This window comes from Echinops telfairi, unplaced genomic scaffold, assembly GCF_000313985.2.
Source record: "Echinops telfairi isolate 266 unplaced genomic scaffold, ASM31398v2 ScPeMD7_3533;HRSCAF=4204_0, whole genome shotgun sequence".
Classification (NCBI taxonomy): Eukaryota; Metazoa; Chordata; class Mammalia; order Afrosoricida; family Tenrecidae; genus Echinops; species Echinops telfairi.
Window position 1 is genome coordinate 102,773,400 of NW_022107431.1, and position 19,544 is coordinate 102,792,943.

General features: G+C 38.0%; 1 protein-coding gene across 50 annotated transcripts in view; it reads right to left on the reverse strand.

The window, feature by feature from the left end:
* RIMS1 (regulating synaptic membrane exocytosis 1) overlaps positions 1 to 19,544 on the reverse strand; it is a 545,565-nt gene that overhangs the window by 140,643 nt on the left and 385,378 nt on the right. For 23 of the 50 annotated variants that reach the window (XM_030886813.2, XM_030886812.2, XM_030886788.2 and 20 more), the window contains one exon: positions 3,905 to 3,976. The exons of 18 other annotated variants lie outside the window; for them this stretch is intronic. In XM_030886813.2, the coding sequence (XP_030742673.1) occupies positions 3,905 to 3,976 (72 nt within the window). Of the gene's footprint in view, positions 1 to 3,904; positions 3,977 to 11,806; positions 11,891 to 19,544 lie in introns of all 50 variants that reach the window. 9 more of the 50 variants (XM_045294412.1, XM_030886815.2, XM_030886792.2 and 6 more) reach the window with 2 other exon arrangements.

Sequence of the window (19,544 nt, forward strand, 5' to 3'; positions counted from 1 at the left end):
TATCTTGGTAATACTTAACAGAATTGCATTCTGAGAAGTTGTAGAAATAAAAAACGGTAGTTAGTACCTACTCTGGCAAGTAGCTACGTAGATAGATACATCTCTAGGGGTGAAACCATTATGTCCTCAGCTGCTAACGAGAAGGATGGTGTTCTGAACCCACGTGGTGGCACTTGGAGCCCTGCTAGCATAGTGGTTATGTGTCAAGCTGCAAACAACAAGGTCAGCAGTTCAAAACTACTAGTCTCTCTCGGGAGCAGGATGAGACTTTGTACTCCCGTCAAGACTCACAGTCTGGGAAACAAATGCACGGGGCCATGGGTTTGGCTTGGTTTTACGTTGCTTCTGTTAGAAAACACCAGCAGATGGGCCCCATACACATGACAGCCGGAAAACCCTGGGGGCTGGGTGTGTGTGTGTGCTTCTACTGCCACACAAGCTGCTGTGAGTCATAATCAACTCCGTGGCACCCAAAAACTACACGCACAGTCATATACGTGGATATATGGAACATATATGTCAAATCTCATTTAATAGTCCCATTGATTTAATTTTGAATTGAAGGTGATTTTAGCAACATATTTTTAAAATGAGTCGAGCAAAATTTTCTTCCAAACTTAAATGTGCTGACTCTAGTTCACCATTTCCAAATGATTACCTACATGTTTACCACTTAGTGCATGCCTATTCTTGTCACTTAAGACTAGTATTTTGGTTTGGCCAAAAAGTGAAATGGTTTCCTCAACAAAACCTGCGGTTTGTAGTCAGACTTTGCTATTGCTACACTCGCACGCCCCGTGAGTCTCTTCAGCTACCAACTGTAGTTCTGACTTTTCTCAGATGACTGTGGGTCAGCATGGACATGCATACCTGTGGTATTTATGATCAAGTCTGTAAATGTTTCTTCCCAACTAAGCAACACCTAAATGTCTCATTGCAGGCCTGTACCGGCCCTTTCAATGGCAACAGTAAATTTGAATATGCACACGTGAGCAGTTCTAAATAGTAAAATCCAGGCAAACCATCCCCTGGTTAGAATGCAGAGTGTAGATCCCAAAAGAAGAAGAGTCACCACCCTGAAATATAGAAATGTTGCTGAAGCTCATGCAGCTGAACACACAAGAGGGTGAAATGCCAAACTTATATCTCACTGAGGACTTTTACAAGAGAATTTGAAGCACTGCTTCTAAATGCTTGTGCATGAGACAGAAATCAGTCTTTCTTCTCTACCTCCTAAACTGGTCACTTTATCTTTCAAGAAACTTGCTTACAAGGTGGCTCCTTACAGGAGAAGACTTGTTGGAGCCCATGAAGGGCCTCCAGTATTACCATCCTTACAGAACAAAGGTTGACGGAAGCCAACATGCGACTGTGTGGGATGATTCCCTTTGAGAAGATGCAAGCTACCAATGGTCAAAACTCAGGGTCCACACCATTCAAACTCTATCTTCAGTCTACTTCCCATTAAGAAGTTGACTTAAGGTATCTTCTGAAGAAATGAGAGCTAACAGTGACACTGAAATGCGAGGCCAATTCTTTGAGAACTACTTATTCAACAGTTTATTTAAATATTGGGTACATAATTTATGCCCTCATAAAATTCAATGAAGAGCTTTCATTATAATCAAAGAAATCTACATGCCTGAAAAGGTTAATGGTTTATATATTAAACCTTACATGTAGCAAAGTAAAGTTAGGAAATATATTTCTATTCATACAGTCCTTGCACAAATATTTGAGGCTAGTAGTCAACAAATTCTTCTTATTTTTATTGATGGATCTTTGCTCTCTCAGATGACTGTTAGAGAAACTAAATGGACACCTCAGAAATAATATTTGTTTAATAACTGGAAGTAGCCTGAATGGAATCAAAAGCATATAGATTTGAGGAAAAATTTTAATGATGCTGAAATAATTGAAATCATGTGTGGATAAGCTGGGAAAGATGGTTAGAGATTGAAAACTTGCCCAAGGGATCTGAGTTATTTACAGAAAAATTGTTTTTCATTGAGATTTCAAAATGCATAGTTGGAAGGATAACCTTTATTTTTCATGATAACATTTATATATTTAATTGAGCCCCGTATTTCATTACTCAAAGTTCATCTGTCAACTCCTTTATAAAACTAGATTTCTACTCATCACTTGTGTATTACTTATAACCTTTTGTCAATGGACATACAGTGTTCTAATTAACTAAATAATAATATAGTGAGCTATCTACTGAATTGTTAACCGAAGGTCAGAGGTTCGAACCCACCAGACACTTCTCAGAAGAAAGATGAGGCTGCCAATTTCCATAAAGAGTTAAAGTCTCAGAAACCCACAGGGGTAGTTCTACCATATCCTACAGGGTTGCTATACATTGGAATTGACTTGGTAGGGGTGAGGTTTTAAGAACTGCTAACTGCTCCTATACACCACTAACCAGGAAACCCACCCACACCCCCTCACTCTCATCTCTTGACCATGCCTCCTATTGTCCAGATCTTAAATAAAATGTGGATTCCGGAGTGGTGGAAATGATTGTGCACTTGACCACTGTGCAATTTGAACCCCCTGAAAAGCTTCTCAGAAGACAAACCTGGCAATGTGTTTCTGAGAAAACACAGCTTTAAGAACCCTGGGGAGCGGTTCCGCTGCGCACACATGGACGGGGTCACAAGAGTCGGAACAGATGATGGGCACTACTAGCAGCTCAGAGGTAATCTCTGGTCATCTTGCCCGCTCACAAGTTCAGTCCTTGCACTTAGCACACGGATTGGCATATATTTTCTGACCGTCTGACTCTCTGGCATAGATTCTTTCTCAGTAGAGCCTATTGTGTGATAGCATCACTGGTGCCCTGCATTTATCTTTGGATCTCTCAACCCAACTTACAAAAAGTTATTAAATGGTCTATAATTTTAATACTCATAACTAACCATGCGTCTTCCATACTTAAAGTCCAACAATAGCTCACAGCTAAAGACAATGGAAGCTGAAAGGCCACAAGGTCATTAACGGCATACACTCTAAGGATTTCTCCAGATTTCTTGCCGGCCTTCTCTCCCCGTCCCCTGAATGCCAGTGTCCTTCCATCCACACCCAAAGTGGCAGTTTTCTCAAACTGGAGGATATATTTAAAGTCTCAGTGTTTCCTGACACTGCTCTCTCATGAAAGAATCTACCTTTTACATCTGTTTCCTAACCTCATTCTCACCGCACTTTCTTCTGAGCGCTCACTGTAGCTTGGGCTCCCCTCGGCAATACAAGCTAGGACATGCCAATGCACTCACTCATTTGTCTCTGTCTCTGTGGTGGCTGGAGCAATGAGTGGGTTTATGAATATATGCTAGCGCTCGTGTTACAGTTGTTTTTAGAGCCATGTCAAAATAAGTATTAATATCTTAACCTAGAAATACTAAAAAAAATCTGTAGAATTGAGTTATTAAGCCATAAAAGTCAGTAATACTTTAATTCAGAATGTATCTTTGGCTGAGATTTGCATGTAGAATCTTTGATTAGCCAATTGTAGAAAAGCGATTTAAAGAAAAAGAGGACACTTTTCAAATAAACGATAGACATGCAAAACACTTGCATATCCGAGGTAGTATGATCACTGGTATCATTTAAGTTATCTCAGAAACAAAATACTAATGCCCTAAGATATAATAGGACAAGGGAGTTATTTAATTACCTTTAGTCATCAGGATGATCACTAAAATCCTAAGATTTAAGGCTTTACAGATTATTTGCTCTTGTTTCTTGAATCAGAGCCTTCCTACCTCGGAGTACATGTACTTCACCATATGTCTTTGTCCATCACGTTTGTGTTTACGCACGGATGTAACATGAGCGTGCAGAGACCCCTGGGTGTGTCGGTAACATGGACCATGGCCGCACAGCACAACACCAAGCCTACCTTTCTGCATCAGAGCCAGTGCCTTTCCTAGTCTGTTTTGGGATGCTAGATCTCTCAGACTTTCTGGAGTGCCTGTGGAATGAAATGTTAAAGAAATACAGAATATATGATGAATCAAGCTACGGTAACACCATACAATGACTTTTAAAAAATAGACATGAAAAATGGCAACTCTCTTACTTAAATGGTTTTGTAAGTTAGTACATTAAAATAAAACAAAAGCAAAACTCAGAATCATTGCAGTGTGGAAGACATAAGCTGCCCAGCAGGTGATCTAAGAAACTGCAGTCAGATTTAATCATAAAAACATGGGTCCCTGTTGAGCATCTTTGCTTCCCCTGAAGAGCACACACATTCCAAGGTGAAATGGCACGGTAACCCATGGGGATGGAGATGACAATGGCTTACATGTTGAAAGACCACAGAGGGGCAACCTTTCCTTCACTTATCCAAAGTGAAGTTTAGTGCAACACTTCTTGTTCCCACTCACAAAATTGTGAAGAAAAACCCTATAGTGAAACATGTTTGAGAAAACTGACAGCTTCTTCAATCAACTATTAACATTATTCTCTAAATTATAGTAAATTGTAGGAAGGATGCTTTTGTTATCATACAGCATGTTACAATCTTAATCACATGCCACAGGAAACAATAATAAAGTTCTCAGTTTACAAATATATGGCACCTGAAATATATTTTCCCATGGGAGTATCTTATATATAGGACTCAGGCAGCTCACTCACACTTGTCAATTTATCCTCAAATGTGTCTAGATTGCTGGGTCTTGAGAAAAAATAAAATACTGTGCTCAAAAGCACATTTTAAACAGAAGCTGAGATAAACTACAACATGCAATGTTTACTTCTAATTGGTTATTGATTCTCCACAATAATCTGACTGAGCTAGGTGTCTGCTTTTACTGATTTCACACAGTCTGAGTGTCTAGAATATGCCAGGGTGTGTAAGGCACTAGAATGAGCACTGGTGGTGTAATAGCTAAACAGTTAGTCTGAGAATCTAAAGGTTGGCATTTCTAACCCACCAGCCACACCTCAGGAGAGAGATGCAGTGGTCTGCTTTCATAAAGATTTACAGCCTTGGAAACCTGATGCTGGGGCATTACTTCATCCTGTGGTATCGTGATAAGTCAGAAAGGACAGGCTGGGAATGCATGTGTCTGAGTACAAAGTCAGCCTGCAGAAGACAGCGATTTCGGGGGCTGCTTTTATCTCTCGAAAAGGGAAGAGAGGAAGGAGGCATTTCTTAATCACCGGCTCCCATTACTAGCTGGAAAAGAAGGCATATTGAAAGATAAGTCTGCCAGGCACTGAGTGAGGCACCAACATGTTAAACCATCATTAAACAATCCTTTTAAGAAAATATTTACAGATAAGAAACAGGCCCAAGGCAGCATCACTGTCAGGACATAGCAGATCTGGTTGTAGAATGTAGTCTGTCTGGCTCCTAAACTGATTCTATCACAGATCACCCAGCAAAGAGTGGAGGGAAACCTATAAAGAGTTGGTACAAGGGGAAGTTGGCTCACACATGTGCCCCGTGGTGCATCCCAGAAGGGAAAGAGCCATGAAATCTGACGTAGACCTGATAAAGTACTAAGAAATAAACCTCTCTCTGATATTAAGGAGCACTGTTGACTTTATGACTCATAGGCTCAGGAGAGTGGCTGGTGGGAGAGATGCACACAGCAGATGTAGGGAGCAGAGTAGAGATGTACACAGCACAGATGATGCTTGAAATGAATGGGAGATGGATGAAGGAAAGGGGAAACTTGTTCCTGTGCTACAAGGAAGGAAGCCATCTACACAGCAGGAAGAGGTCAAGGGAAGGAAGGACTGGGGAGGATCTGTAGGGTCAGGAGGTTTCTGAACTCAAAAGAAATGGAAATGAAACATTCTGTGATATATTATTTTAGTTCCAAAACGGCTCAGGACACCTGCCTTGGAGAACAAACGTTCTTTCTCTCATCACCATAGTAAGAGCCCAGTGTTTCAGGAAGACTCATGAAACCTTGCTGTCCTTACGGGTTTTCACTCAATCAGCAAACATTTATTGGGCATGTTTTGTCAGGGACTGAAATAGATACTTAAAATATTACTGTGAACCAAACAAAGATCTCTGTGTTCAAGAAACTGTCATTTTATTAGCAGAAGACTGTTGACAATAACAAAAAAATCCAATACAAGTAAATTATATTCCATGTTAGAAAATGGCAAATTCCAACAACAACAACAAAATGTAAGTAAATATTAGAAACCTAGGGGAGGAACGGGGCCAGGAGAATACTCACTAGAATTTGACATTAGCAACCACTTTGAGCAAGGGAGTTAGTGGATGGGAAACAGCATCCCACACAAAGGAAAAAGCAAGCACCAAGGCCCTAAGGCAGGTGTGTGCTTGCTTATTCAAGGAGCAGTAAGGAAAACAGAAAGGCAGGGGTGCAGAGGCATAAAGTAGAAAATCTAGGGCAGGTGAGTGGGAGAGTGGTGTGGAATCTGGTAGGTAGACTTTTCTACGGACTTCAAACTCTGCACAATAAAACGGCCATAAGCATCTTTCAGAACTTTCCTGTTTTTCCATTTATTTCTAGTAATTTCTGTTAGTCTTTCTTAACCCAGTGGAAATGTCACTTTATCCAACAAATGCCCAAATTCACCTTCTGAAACTTAATGGATCCAAAGACCAGCTGGCTTATAAGAGAATTAATGATGATGAAGACAACGACAATAATGACGATACCAGTATCTAGCACATTTATTAAGAGCTTGGTATGTACTAGCAAGGTTAGTTTACCTATATTAGCTCATCTAATTTTTCAACAATACAAAACTCCCCTGTTGTCCTTTATAGAAAGGAGAAGTTTGATACTTAGAGAAGATAAATAACTAGCTCCAGCTCACATGATCATTTAAGTGTCAAAAGAGGATGCAAACAGAGAGTCCTTAACCTCAACAGCAATGGGCACACTGTGTCTCCGGCATAAATGACATTGCAAATAGAAGTTAAGAACATTCAAAATGTGCTTTATGGATTTAGTAAACTGTATGGGTTTAATCTCAGTTCTCTGTCTAGTCAAGTTACTTAACCTTCTCTGTCCTTCAGTGTTTCCATCTGCATGTTGAGGTGGCTGAAACCACAGTAAGATCAAAAAACAGCGAGTAAGCCTTTACTCACTGCCACCACATCGTCCATTAGGACACTTAGCAACCAAGGACAGAGAAGAGCTGACCTTGTAAGCTGAGACTGTGAATCTTTATGGGAGTAGAAAGTCTCATCTGGTGGGTTGGAACTGCTGACCTTGTAGCTAGCAGTCCAATGTATAGTGTGACCCACTACATCACTTTGTCTCAATTGTCATGGCAACATCAATGTCTAGAATTTAGTAGTTGCTTAGTAAGTGACTGCTGAATGATTAAGGAATTAATAATAATTTAACATTAGTAAGGAATTTGAACATCTTAGAATTAAAATGAGTAGAAAAACAAACTAGGGTATGCAATCCAACTTACATTAAACCACATAAGTTAAACAATAAAACTGTATTATTTTCTCAGCATCAATAGGATAAAATCCCTTAAATAAGAATTGTCGTTTAATTTATTGTATCATTTATAACGGATGCTGGTGGTTATTAAGAGTCCCGTGGATGTATGATTAATGTGATACAAACTCTGTGTTAAAGTCTTAAGGGCAGAAGAATCAGTTAGTCCAACTACAACGCTCTGAATGTGCAGGCGAGAAGACTGAGCTCCACAGCTGACGCGACAAACCCAAGGTTACAGCTTCAACTGCTGGGAGGGCGCCACCGTGGGTCTCAGGCCCTTAGAGGCTCTGCACGCGCTGCTCTCCTGTGACGTTGGAGGACCGGATGTTTGTCTGAGAAATCATTTAACAGAAATGAGCAAGAAAGGGGCCACTGGTTCAGTGTTTCCATCATGGCTTATCCACTTCTGACTTCAGCACTTCAAAACTTTGCTATCATTACTTTACTAATCATGAAAATGTTGACGTGTTATAAACCATATTTGGTTTAAATATGTAAGAGACAGACATTCTGAGTAGCTCTCTTCAGTTTAATAGCTGATTGTCTTTATCCTTAAGCTTCCTAGTTCACAGGCAGGAATGGAAACCTCGTAGAGCTACGAAAGTATCTTTGAGTATAAAGCATACAACAGTCATTTTATTAGTACGTTGAAGCAAGAGTAGTAATCAGAAAACTGGGGATTTCTCAAACATTCTTTCTCAGCTTCTATTTTTTATTGTTATTGATTCTCTTTTCATAAGTATGAAGAATTTAAAATGTAGTAATAAAAAATAACTGTTCAAGTAAATATCTATGCTAATCTTGACTAATCTGTATAAAATATTTTGTAAAAAATTTCCTGAAGACATTATTATTAAATATTTCTGCAAATACTATAATTCTGTTGAAACTGTCAAATATATTTATCAAAACAAAATTCACTGCCATTGAATTGATGCCGACTCATAGTGATCCTGTATGACAGGGTGGAACTGCCCCGTGGTTTCCGAGACTGTTAAATCCTAATGGGAGTAGGAAACCTCGACGCACGTACCCCCCTTTTATGGTTGATATTTAAGACTGAGACCCTTAGAATCAATATTAATTTAATACATGGATACATTTCTTTCCTTACAAATGAAGGACATTCTTGGGAAGCATACATAATAAGAATGTTATGAATATAAGAAAATAAGAAGAACACTTTCTAACTTCCCCTAAAGTTTCAAATATATTCACTTCCTCATCTTTGTTTTAGATATTGTACAACTCGCAGGCAATATACATGAATCTAAAAAAATGCACCCCATATTAATTTCAAATAAACCTATGGTATTATCAAAGTCATTAGAGGTGACGGCAAGAATACTTACTACTTAAATTGATCATGAAGAAATGGTACCTAAAGAATTGTGTGCATGTATGTGTGCATGTGTATGGCATGAGATAAGGCAGTAAAATACTTATCAAGTTCTTTGAATTTTTTAGAGAACTAGAGCACTCTCTCAAGCAAGAACGTATTTCTGATATCATCATGTTATTTCCAAAATAATAATAATAATATCAAGTGTGGCTGAAGGGGTAAGCTGTCACTGCTGTTTAGAACATATTTCTGGTTGAAGTCACCCAAGTCCAATCCTTATGAATATTAACTATGACCAAATCTGCTGCCACGTTTGCTTCACTTAAAAATTGATAAAAGTATTTCAAAGAGTAAATAAAGATGATGCTAGGTGAAATACAAAGTTCTTTACGTTTATCAAGAATTTGGTCCAGTTACCCATGAATTTAGCATTATATTATAATCTCTACCTTCTCTTTATAGACACATTATTCTGATAATTTAAAAGTTGTAATTAATTTCTTTGCCACACTGTAATGATTCATAGTATAAAGCTCTTCGAAACATATTTTATAGATTGATCAGAAGACATATTTATAAATAAGAAGATAATAAAGTGTACATTCTAAATTAATGGGTTTCCTTTGATATTCTTAAAGTGCACAAAGGCAAGACCTTGGGCAAGGTAGGCCAGGTAGCCTTATTGGCATTACAGAGTAAGCACTGGATTTCTAGCCAAAAGTGGCTCAAACCTCCAGCCACTCCAAACTCACTCTCGAGTTAATGCAGATTCATAGCAACCCCTATAGTGCAGGATAGAACTGCCCCTGAGAGTTTCCGGGACTTTCACTCTTTAGGGCAGTAGAAAGCGGTTGCTGGTTTCAAATGGCTGACCTTGCAGTTAGCATCCAATGCATAACCACTAAGCTGCCAAGGCTCCCCTCTAGCTACTCCACTCCAGAGGAAAAACATAAATTTCTCTGCTGGTACGAAAAAGATACAGACACTGTGAATCAGAATTGACTCGATGGCAGTGGCTTGGGTTTGGGTTTTGAGAAGTTACTTTATTCTCAGTCTTCTTGTCTGTAAAATTATCAAACCAGATAATTTTATTTATTTATTTAAAAAATTTTAATTAATGAATCATTTTACTATGGTCTTTAACATATATTATTAGAGCAATCCATATACTCATTATATCAAGTGGATATGTACAAATGTTGGCATCAACCATTTCAAAACATTATCTTTCTTCTTGAGACCTCTAATACCAGCTCCTCTTTATTCCCTCCCTCCCTCCTCCCTACCAACCCAAATCAGATAATTTTAAAGGTCCATTTCTGCTTCTAAAATACACCTTTATAGCTATATATGCAATCTGCTGTATCGGATTATGAATAATTTAAATACCTTTAAACAAAGATAATGACATCTCAGGTATGTAAGAACTGAAATTACTTTGATTTTCCATTTTGTATTACCAATTTAGAAATTTATACTTACAGAGAAACTTTCATTGGTAGTCATATTCAAAGAGTCACTACATATGATAAAGTCCACTGTTTGCTTTGTTTTGTAATAAATTAAGAAACTTCCAGAATTATCTTTTCTAAAATAAATTCTAAGTTTCTTGATTGCCAAACATTCTTATCTTTCTTAATCATGGTCTTCGACCATCCCCCTTAGAGCAGTGCTCATGCAGGGTCACACAAAGTGTTTGTTGGATAATGCTGTAAATGTGGATGCAAAATTTTCATTGATTCATAGTTATTTGCTACTTTTACTGGAAAACACTCCACTTGTGAAATGTTTATATAGAATTGTTGACTGATTTTCCTATTCCTAGAAATTCCATCCTAGAAATTAGATACTAAAAGGAGCAAATGGTTTTAATTTCCAAATATAAATATGTTCATATAAGAATGTCTTCAAGACTAGCACATGCTAAAATATTTCTGAAATTTTTAAAAATGTAAGTTTTAGGTCTTTTTCACTATTTAAAAAATTATTATCAATTTTCTATTTAGTGGTAGCATTGTTTTTCTTTCAAATTTAAATCCTGAAGCTATTCTGATTGTTTACAGTTAAACAAAATAAACTTTATAACTCAGTAGTCTATCATATATGCAGATACCTGCACTCCCCTTGCCCAAAGAAACTTGTACGGCCATTTAACTAGCTGTTCTAATTGTTCTGATATATGTCATCTATTTATCTTCCCACAAAATATTAATTCATGTGTTCATCGATTTTCTGTTTATACCAGAAGAGAACATACCCAAAGTACTTTTGGGATTAAAGTGTACATATTTGAAGTCAAGCACTATGTATGCCAGCCACCGTGACAGAGGGGAGCTGAGCAAACCGCAAATGAGCAGGGAACAAAGCAGTGGGAAATGCACACTGCAGCCCTTCTCATCCCAGCCGGGAAGTGCATTTGGAACACTGATGCTTCTTCTCACACCGGCCTTCTGGACTGGCCCTAGCCCTGGACAACACTCCCTTTAAAAGCACAGTATTGATAAAATATATCAGAATCAGATATCCTACTACTTCAATCCCGAAATATATCCCAAGTAAAACTTTATTATTAACGAGCTTACGTAGTCACAAAACAATACAAACTAAACCATGAACCAATATAAGAAAAGTCGTCTGTGATTTTATTGCACTATGAAGCACCTGAGAATTGTTATTTCTTCACACATGCACAAAAATCAGTATTTATTATATATGCTTACAGAATCCAAAAAGTTGAAACAAATGCTCATTAATACAGAAACTCTCCCAGTGGATTCCAACTTTGCTCAGTTAAAACATATGCAGGCTGTCCTCTGTTCAGTAAGCAGTCTGAGGTGCTTTACTCTCGTTGGACCCACCCAGTGGTGGAATCTCAACATAACTGCCTACGGACCCTGGAAGGAAGCATGTCATGACCAACATTTCTCTTGGTTATCCTTCACGCAGTGGCCTGCACACCCCCAAAGGGGCTATTCTGTGAGGAGGGGGTGACTAGTACCTGTCATTCTCCGGAGATGCATGCTGGATTTGAATCCTGGGGCTAGGAGGCCGTCTCCTATCTAGGGAGGGGGACCATCTACCCCTGTTTGCCCAATGAACAAGACAGGAAAAAACAGGACATTTAGTAACTCGTAAAATAAAAATAGGGAACAACAGGACTGGAAAAACACCCCAAAAAGACAAAGTATAGCAGTTTTGTTTTTTTAATCCATTTCTTACTCTTTACTTTTAAAAGTCTTAAAGTAAAATACTGGAAGAAAACAAAAACGCTTATCTTAAATATAACTATGAAACTATTTATTTGGGGTCATGTTTGTGATCTCTCTGTCATTTTCCTCTTTATAAGTGCCTTTGTGTTTGCATATGTACTTAAATGGACACATATACATATGTCTGCACATAGCCATCAGTTCAGAAAGAGGCATCCTTAAGAGCTTCTTGTTTTAATGAGATGCATTCCGTAGACTAACAAAGACACTAACTACCTAAGCCTACCATTTACTGAGATGGGTGGCAAAGGTAGTGTTAGCAAATTTAAGTAATAGGAACAGAGTTAGGTGCAAGAAATAAAAAGGTCTCTTGTAGAAACAATGGTATAAATAAGTAATTGTTGGGAAAGTCACTTAGTAAAATCTTAACACTAATATTTAGGAAACAATGAAGAGCCAATCATTAAAATTAAAAAAGAAAATTGACAGTACAAACACTGATGAATAAGACTAGTGAACATATAGATACATGACGGTAAAATACCTTTAAGTTTTCTAAAAATCTGATAATCTTTAATTACAGAAACCTTTAATTTCATTAGAGAGCTCTTCTTAAAAGTTTCAGCATTTATAACATTTTTTTATGATTAACAAGTGTAAGTTTGAAACTTGGTCCATATTTTTGGTCAAACTGAAAATCTGTGTGTAACTACAAATTAATAGTATCTAAATGAAAATAACTGAAAAAAGGCCAATAGAAAACCCAAGCCAGATAATGCAAATTTTACATATGTTAGCAAGGTAATTCCCCTGGTACTGATGTTCTCATATGCAACAAGCATGAATTAAAAGGACTGGGCTAGCCACAAGACTATAAGTACCCAAAGGATATTAATTTCAATATTAAAAAAAGCAACAAAAATCACCTTTCTTGTCATTATAACTTGGCGAAATGAATTAATAAACAATGACAACCAAAAGCAGTGATGACCTGGACTATCAGCATACGACCTGGATTCCTGAGGTTGCAGGTACTCCATTTGCAAGTCCCTTGAAAACCTATTCTTACTCTATCAGGTCTACACAGAACAAGGCATCCTGGGCTCCAGCTGGGTTTGGAGGAAGGCCTGAGGTGAATGAAGATTTTCAGTAGCAGCCTTGACATAAGAGAAAACTGTGTGGATGTTCTCTTAAATGTGTAAACATGTTTTTAAAATTAAAAATACTTCACATTAATTATAAATTTATAAAATTGTTGATCAATACCGTCTGCAATATTTTTTCCTTTAACAATTTTTTTTCTTTCCTGATTTTTGTTCTGCATATTAAATAAAGAAAAATATTTCTAAATCAGCTGGAAATAATTACAACTATAATGTCACCTACATGAAGTTATACTCAATTGTTAATTTAGTTGTGATTTGAAACAAGAAAGTTGAGTTTACATATTTTTCTTTAAAAAAATTTTTTTTCCTTTCTGTAAATTAGTAATACTAGCCTGACAGGCTTATATGACCTTGCTTCCTGAGGCAAAATTCCAGTCCTTGTGTTTATTTAAGCATAAATAAAAGTAAAGAAAGAAAAAATGCTATAAATTATAAACCATGCAGTTAAATACTGAGAAAGTGTACATTTAGAAACAAGCAATTGAAGATGCAAGCTACTAAAATATAATTTTTATAAATCAAATATTATAGCTTAATACACATTCATATGTACACTCAAAGTCCCCAATATGCTGATATGTAGGACCAATACAAGAAATATTTGGGTTTTTTCTTTTTCTTATACCGGGCAAGATCAATTTATACCCATCCCATTTTTTCCCCTCAAAGAATAGTACGTTAAGTTTGACTGTCACATATATATGAATTTTAAGTCTATGAGCATACTGTGTACATATAAATATATATATACAATTGTATCATTTCATATCATAGAATAAAATGACCACAATTATAATTTTTGTCCCCACATGACTGAGAAATAGACACAGGATCAACTTCTACTTTCATATTATAAACTAACAGAGCGGGTGAGGTTGTGTGGGATTTGATCAAGTTATACTAAACGAGCCCATTCTGGATTCCTCTCTGCAAACTAGAGTACTTGCAACTTACAAGAGTGACTCCATTCGTTACCCTCCTAGTGGTTTACGACCAGGCACTCGGTATTTATTAAGTCAGGAACATCTATTTGTTGAACAACAGGTTACTGTGGAGGCGAGGCAACAGGTCAAAACCACCAGACACTCGCAGGGAGAAAGACAAGACGCTCACCCCAGGGATGGTTTTTCTACCAAGCTCACAAGGGCAGGTCTAACCAGCTCACCGGGTCACTAGGGGTCAGCCCGAGAGTTGCAATGGCAGTGAGTTTTCATTTGATTTGTGGTGGCCAGGTGTTTGTGTTACTAGTCTTGAGCATGCTGCAGAAGAGGATCAGATATTTTTCCTTTTCTTTTGGGTTTTTGACAATTGTGTGTATTATGCATCACACAAGACTAAGCAATAAATAAACATGTGTGAATAGCTAAGTGAATAATAACGAGATAAAATGGTAGGTTTTGCAGTCATCCAGGTATGAAATAATGGCAGCCTTAACTAAAGAATGAACTGTGGTTGTAAAATAGAGACACATTGATGAGACATAAAAAATTAGAATGGACAGACCTTAGGAAGCAATTAAAAAGTTCTTAAATTGTGGTCCCTGACACTGCCCCAGAACTGATAAACAATGATGGAAATGTGTATGTGTTTAAACATGTAATTAGTGCACCCATCTTTCAATCTCCAAGTACAATATAACTAAGTAGCTTAATTATGGAAAAGATAAACTACATGTAATTATTTATTTCACACCATTCCTTCCAGTAACTGTAGAATTGAAAGTATTTGTGAAGTATTATAACATTGAAATACAAACACAAATGAGTTTGAAAAATATTGTATGCAGTACGTTATTGTTATTGCCAATGTTCAAGCTAGTCCTTTAAAGTCTCCCCTATAGTCTTTTCAATTGACTTTCACTGATTTTAATTAATGCACTTATTTTAAACAAGGCTCATAATGTCCATTTCAATTCAATTTGCACTGTTGAGCTCTCAGTGGGAATTTCCTGTAGTGCTGCAAAAGGACATCTGTCCTTCCCCCTCTCTCCTTCCCCCTATGCCGCCAAGGGAAGGAGGAATTCCTTATAAGATCAGGGAGTGTGAGGTAAAGAACTGAGCATGGCTGACTTCACCTTCCCCAGACTTCTCTTGCCAAACCAGGCTGAGGCAGCAAACAGCAGACCAAATGCTTTGATATAAGCCAAGAGTTTAAAAAACTATCCATGTCGGGCACCTCTTGAGATTCAGGGAATCTGGCTTATTCAGTGGTTAGTTATTTGCAAGTCTGAAGAATTAAAACCATAGTTGTTAATTGTAGTTTTGGTGATATATAGATTCTCATCTTTTTGATTGTAGGGTTTGGCTCACAAAGACTCCAATTTGGGAAGAGAAAATAGGGGGCGACTGAGCACTCAGTAAGTTAAAAAGAAAAGTAATGTGGTCCATACAGTTGACAGAGACATAGGGTATAATGCCTGTTCTCAAAGGATTTACAATGTAGTAGAAGAAACAGACTTAATAATAAGTAAAATGTGTTTTAATATGCCTATAGTATTTGTAGGGCCTCAAAGCAACAAATTATACATCAATTATGACATATAATTTATAAAATAAAAGTGTATCAAATGCATAATCTATCAATATAATAAACACTATAATATTTGTGGGACTGTAGGCAAAAGGAGAGTACAAGAGCGTGGAGAACATTTATTTTCACAGAAGATATGACATTTAAGATCATTTTGAAGAAAGAGTAGAATTTGTAAGTAGACTGCCAAGGAGGAAGAGTATTTCAATTTTAATGGAAAAAACTTGAGACAATATACAGTAGAGATTTGAGCTTGTAAGAAATTAATGGGGAGGAAAGAACTAGGAGGAAAGGGGCTGTGGCCCCACAAGGGTTCCACTGTACCTCTTACACGGCTGAGGGTTCTCTTTGGGACGAACTGAAAGGCCCGGTGGCGTCACTCAATAGGGAAGCCCACACAAGTAGAAGTGTTTTCAGTGCCGTGGTTGGCTGTAAACATATCCACGACAGTGACCAACTGAGAGAGACATTTTAAAGGGGGAGTCACTTCTCTTAAAACGACGGAAAGAGAGATAAGGAACTTGGTGTCGACATTCTGATATATTCCAGTACCTAGCATCTATTTAGCAATCTGGGAGTAGCACACAGACGGGGATGTCTGGCTTGGCACGTTACTGGGTAGGGCTGTCTTTATACGTGGTATCTGACCATACTGTGAGCATGGTGCCAAACTGGGCAGTATTTCATTGTTTGCGTAGGGTCATTGTGAGTCAGAAAGGACTTGCCAGCAGCGAACAATTATAACTGCATTATAAATACAACTGAAGGGAGAGTAGAGGTGAGGCTCGAAGGCAGAGGAAATCGGTATGGAGTTGGGGCAATATTGATCAGTAAGGGCTAGGAGAGGGAGAGAAGCTGTATCACAGCAGAGGCCTAAGAAAACCTGCCAGTGGCTCTCAACCTCCCTGATGCCACGACCCTTTAAGACAGTTCCTCATGTGGTGCCAGCCCCCAACCATAACATTATTTTCGTTGCTACTTCATAACTGTCATTTTGCTACTGCTCTGAATCAGGCGACCCCCGTGAAAGGGTCATTTGACCACCAAAGGGGTCGCGACCCACATGTTGAGCACCACTGCGAGAGGTTCAAATGAGGATGGTCACTGTCAGAGGCAGCCAGGCGCTGCTATATAATTAGGAAGTCGAACGTAACCCGTAGAATCATTCCAGCACAGTGGCAGGGCCGAGGGTAGCATAGCAGTCAGGCTGCAGAAAGCAAGTGTTCCTGAGGAATATGGAGGCAGGAAGACTAGACCATCCTTTCATTAGCCTCCAACAGGCTACCAATGTTAGGAAAGATCAAGGAGGAAGACACAAGAGTTAAGAAAAGCAACTATCTGTCAGTGGCTCTAAAATTCATGTCTCCAAATATTTAAACATTTTGTTCCAAACCTGGGGGAAAAGGGTTTAATAGCCCTTTAACTCCCTCCTTCTGTAGCAGGGAAACCTAGGTAAAGGTTGGCCTCAAGCAAGCCTGATGGACATGGAAGGGAGTACAAAGAGTTGGTCAGTCACCTTGCTCACTTGCAGTGGCGTTTGCTAGTGAAATGATGAGAGTGCTTTGTCTGTAAGCAGTGTTTGGTGGCCTATAACTGGTATTTCTAGATAGTTTATTGAATATTGACCAGAGACTTCTTGGTTTATGGGGAATCCCTGGAATGGGGAATGAGTAATCTGTAAACATTTGTTTTTCCTATTTGTGTAATCAACAAAATATTAAATTGAGAAGCACCAAAATAGAAACCGCTTCCTTTGTAAATGGGGTTTGTACATCCATTGCTCAAAGCACACCTGTCAGCTTTGGCCAAGCCATTCCAATAAGCCAAAAAAGATGTATCTAATATCTAATAGTGGGCTCCGTAGGAAAGATTGCTTCACCGATGTCTGGTGCTTGTCTGTCTTTTGAATCATTAGTGAAATTCGGTGTTAGGTACGGGCACTACTTTGGACATTGCTTCCGTTAATGCTAACATAGCGCTTAACTTGTTTTAAAAGTTAGTGAGGACACTAAAAGTTTGCTTTAAAAGTTAGTGTGGACACTTCAGAAAACAGGTTTAAGTTGGCAATACAGCTTATCCATGTCACAAACATCTGCTGATGTTACAATCAGCATATTATTTAGGACTTGGAAGTGCATTACTGTTTTATGAATAGAAAGCGCTTTATTATCTCTCTCTGTTTTTTACTGTGCACATAGGAGCTCTGATGCTGCAGAGGTTTCCGCACACAGGCATTCTGGGAGAGAAAGAGGCCCTAGCATAGGATTAGTCTCACAAACACTATACAATGTCACTGAGTCAGAAGTGACTGCATGTCAGTTACACACATACTTATTAAGCATAAGCATATATTATTAATCTAAGGTCAACCAAGGAAGCTTTCTTCTCCCTACAAACTGCATATCCTGTCTAAAAACATATTTTCCAAAAATAAAATTACCTCGGATGACACTGGTATGTTCCGTTTTGAAGTTGTTCATATATGTGAATACAAAAGGAATTTTTGTGGTCCCTTATTTCAAACAAATCGTATTACAAATTGGGTAATGTACTTGAAATTTTATCTCACTTTATCTTCTTCTTGGGAACAAAATGACCCAAATAAATTTACCTCTTTGATAATTCCAATCTTGACCCTCTTTGACATATTTAATGATACATTTAATATGAGGAGTGGATTTTGGTTTTCAATCTAAGTTAAAGGTAAGTACACTCAAAATGAATACTGACCTGAATAATTGGAGCCTATTTATCTCCAGGCCTAGCTGTTTTAAGGGTATGACCTAAGAGGTTAAATTCACCCCCGCACAGATTTATGATCTTTCTAGTTCCAGGGTTATAAGGTAACACATGGAAAGAGATGTATAGTGTCCAACAGAGTAGCCAGGAGCCTCATATGGCTACTGAGCTCTGAAACGTCGTTAGTGTGAGTTGGAAAGTCTACTCAGTATGAAACAAACACAACATCCATTGACTCAATGTGGGAAAAAAGAATGTAAAATAGTTCACTCAGTTTTCATATTGATTGTCAAAATGGCATTATTTTGGATTTATTGGGTTAAATAAATTGCTAAAATTAATTTTATACTTTTTTAATCCAGCTACTAGAAAATTGAAAACTACACTTGTGGTTCTCATTATATTTCTATTAAACAATACTGATATCAACATTTAAAATACTTGGGTTGCAATAGAGTCAAGAAATTCCACTAATCTGCACAATTCTACCCTGTTTTAAAACAAACCAGAAAAATACAAGTTACAATAACTAAAACATGTTACTAGTTTTGGCTTTCTTCTTTCTGATTATCTCCTTTGTTCTTGTTGTTAGGTGAAATTGAGTCAGCTCCAACCCACAGCGAATTGACACCCAACAGAATAAAATACTACACAGTCCTGTGCCATCCTCACAACTGTTCCTCTGCCTGAGCCCACTGATGCGGCCACTGTGTCAGTCCATCTCCTTGACAGCTTTCCCCTCCTTCACTGTCCCTCCACTTTACCAAGCATGATGTTCTCGGCAGGGACTGCTCTCTCCATACCACCCCCCAAAGAAGATCATTCTTTAAAGAATTAAAAGAATTGAAACACTTATCTTCTTTATGGGGTGGTATAGAGCAGTGGTTCTCAAACTTCCTCATGCTGCGACCCCTTCATACAATTCCTCATGTTGTGGTAACCCCCCAACCATAAAATTATTTTCGATGCTACTTCATAACTGTAATTTTGCTACTGTTATGAATCAGGTGACCCCTGTGAAAGGGTCATTTGACCCCTTCTTGACCCACAGGTTGAGAACCGCTGGTATAGAGTAAAAGATAATAACACAACT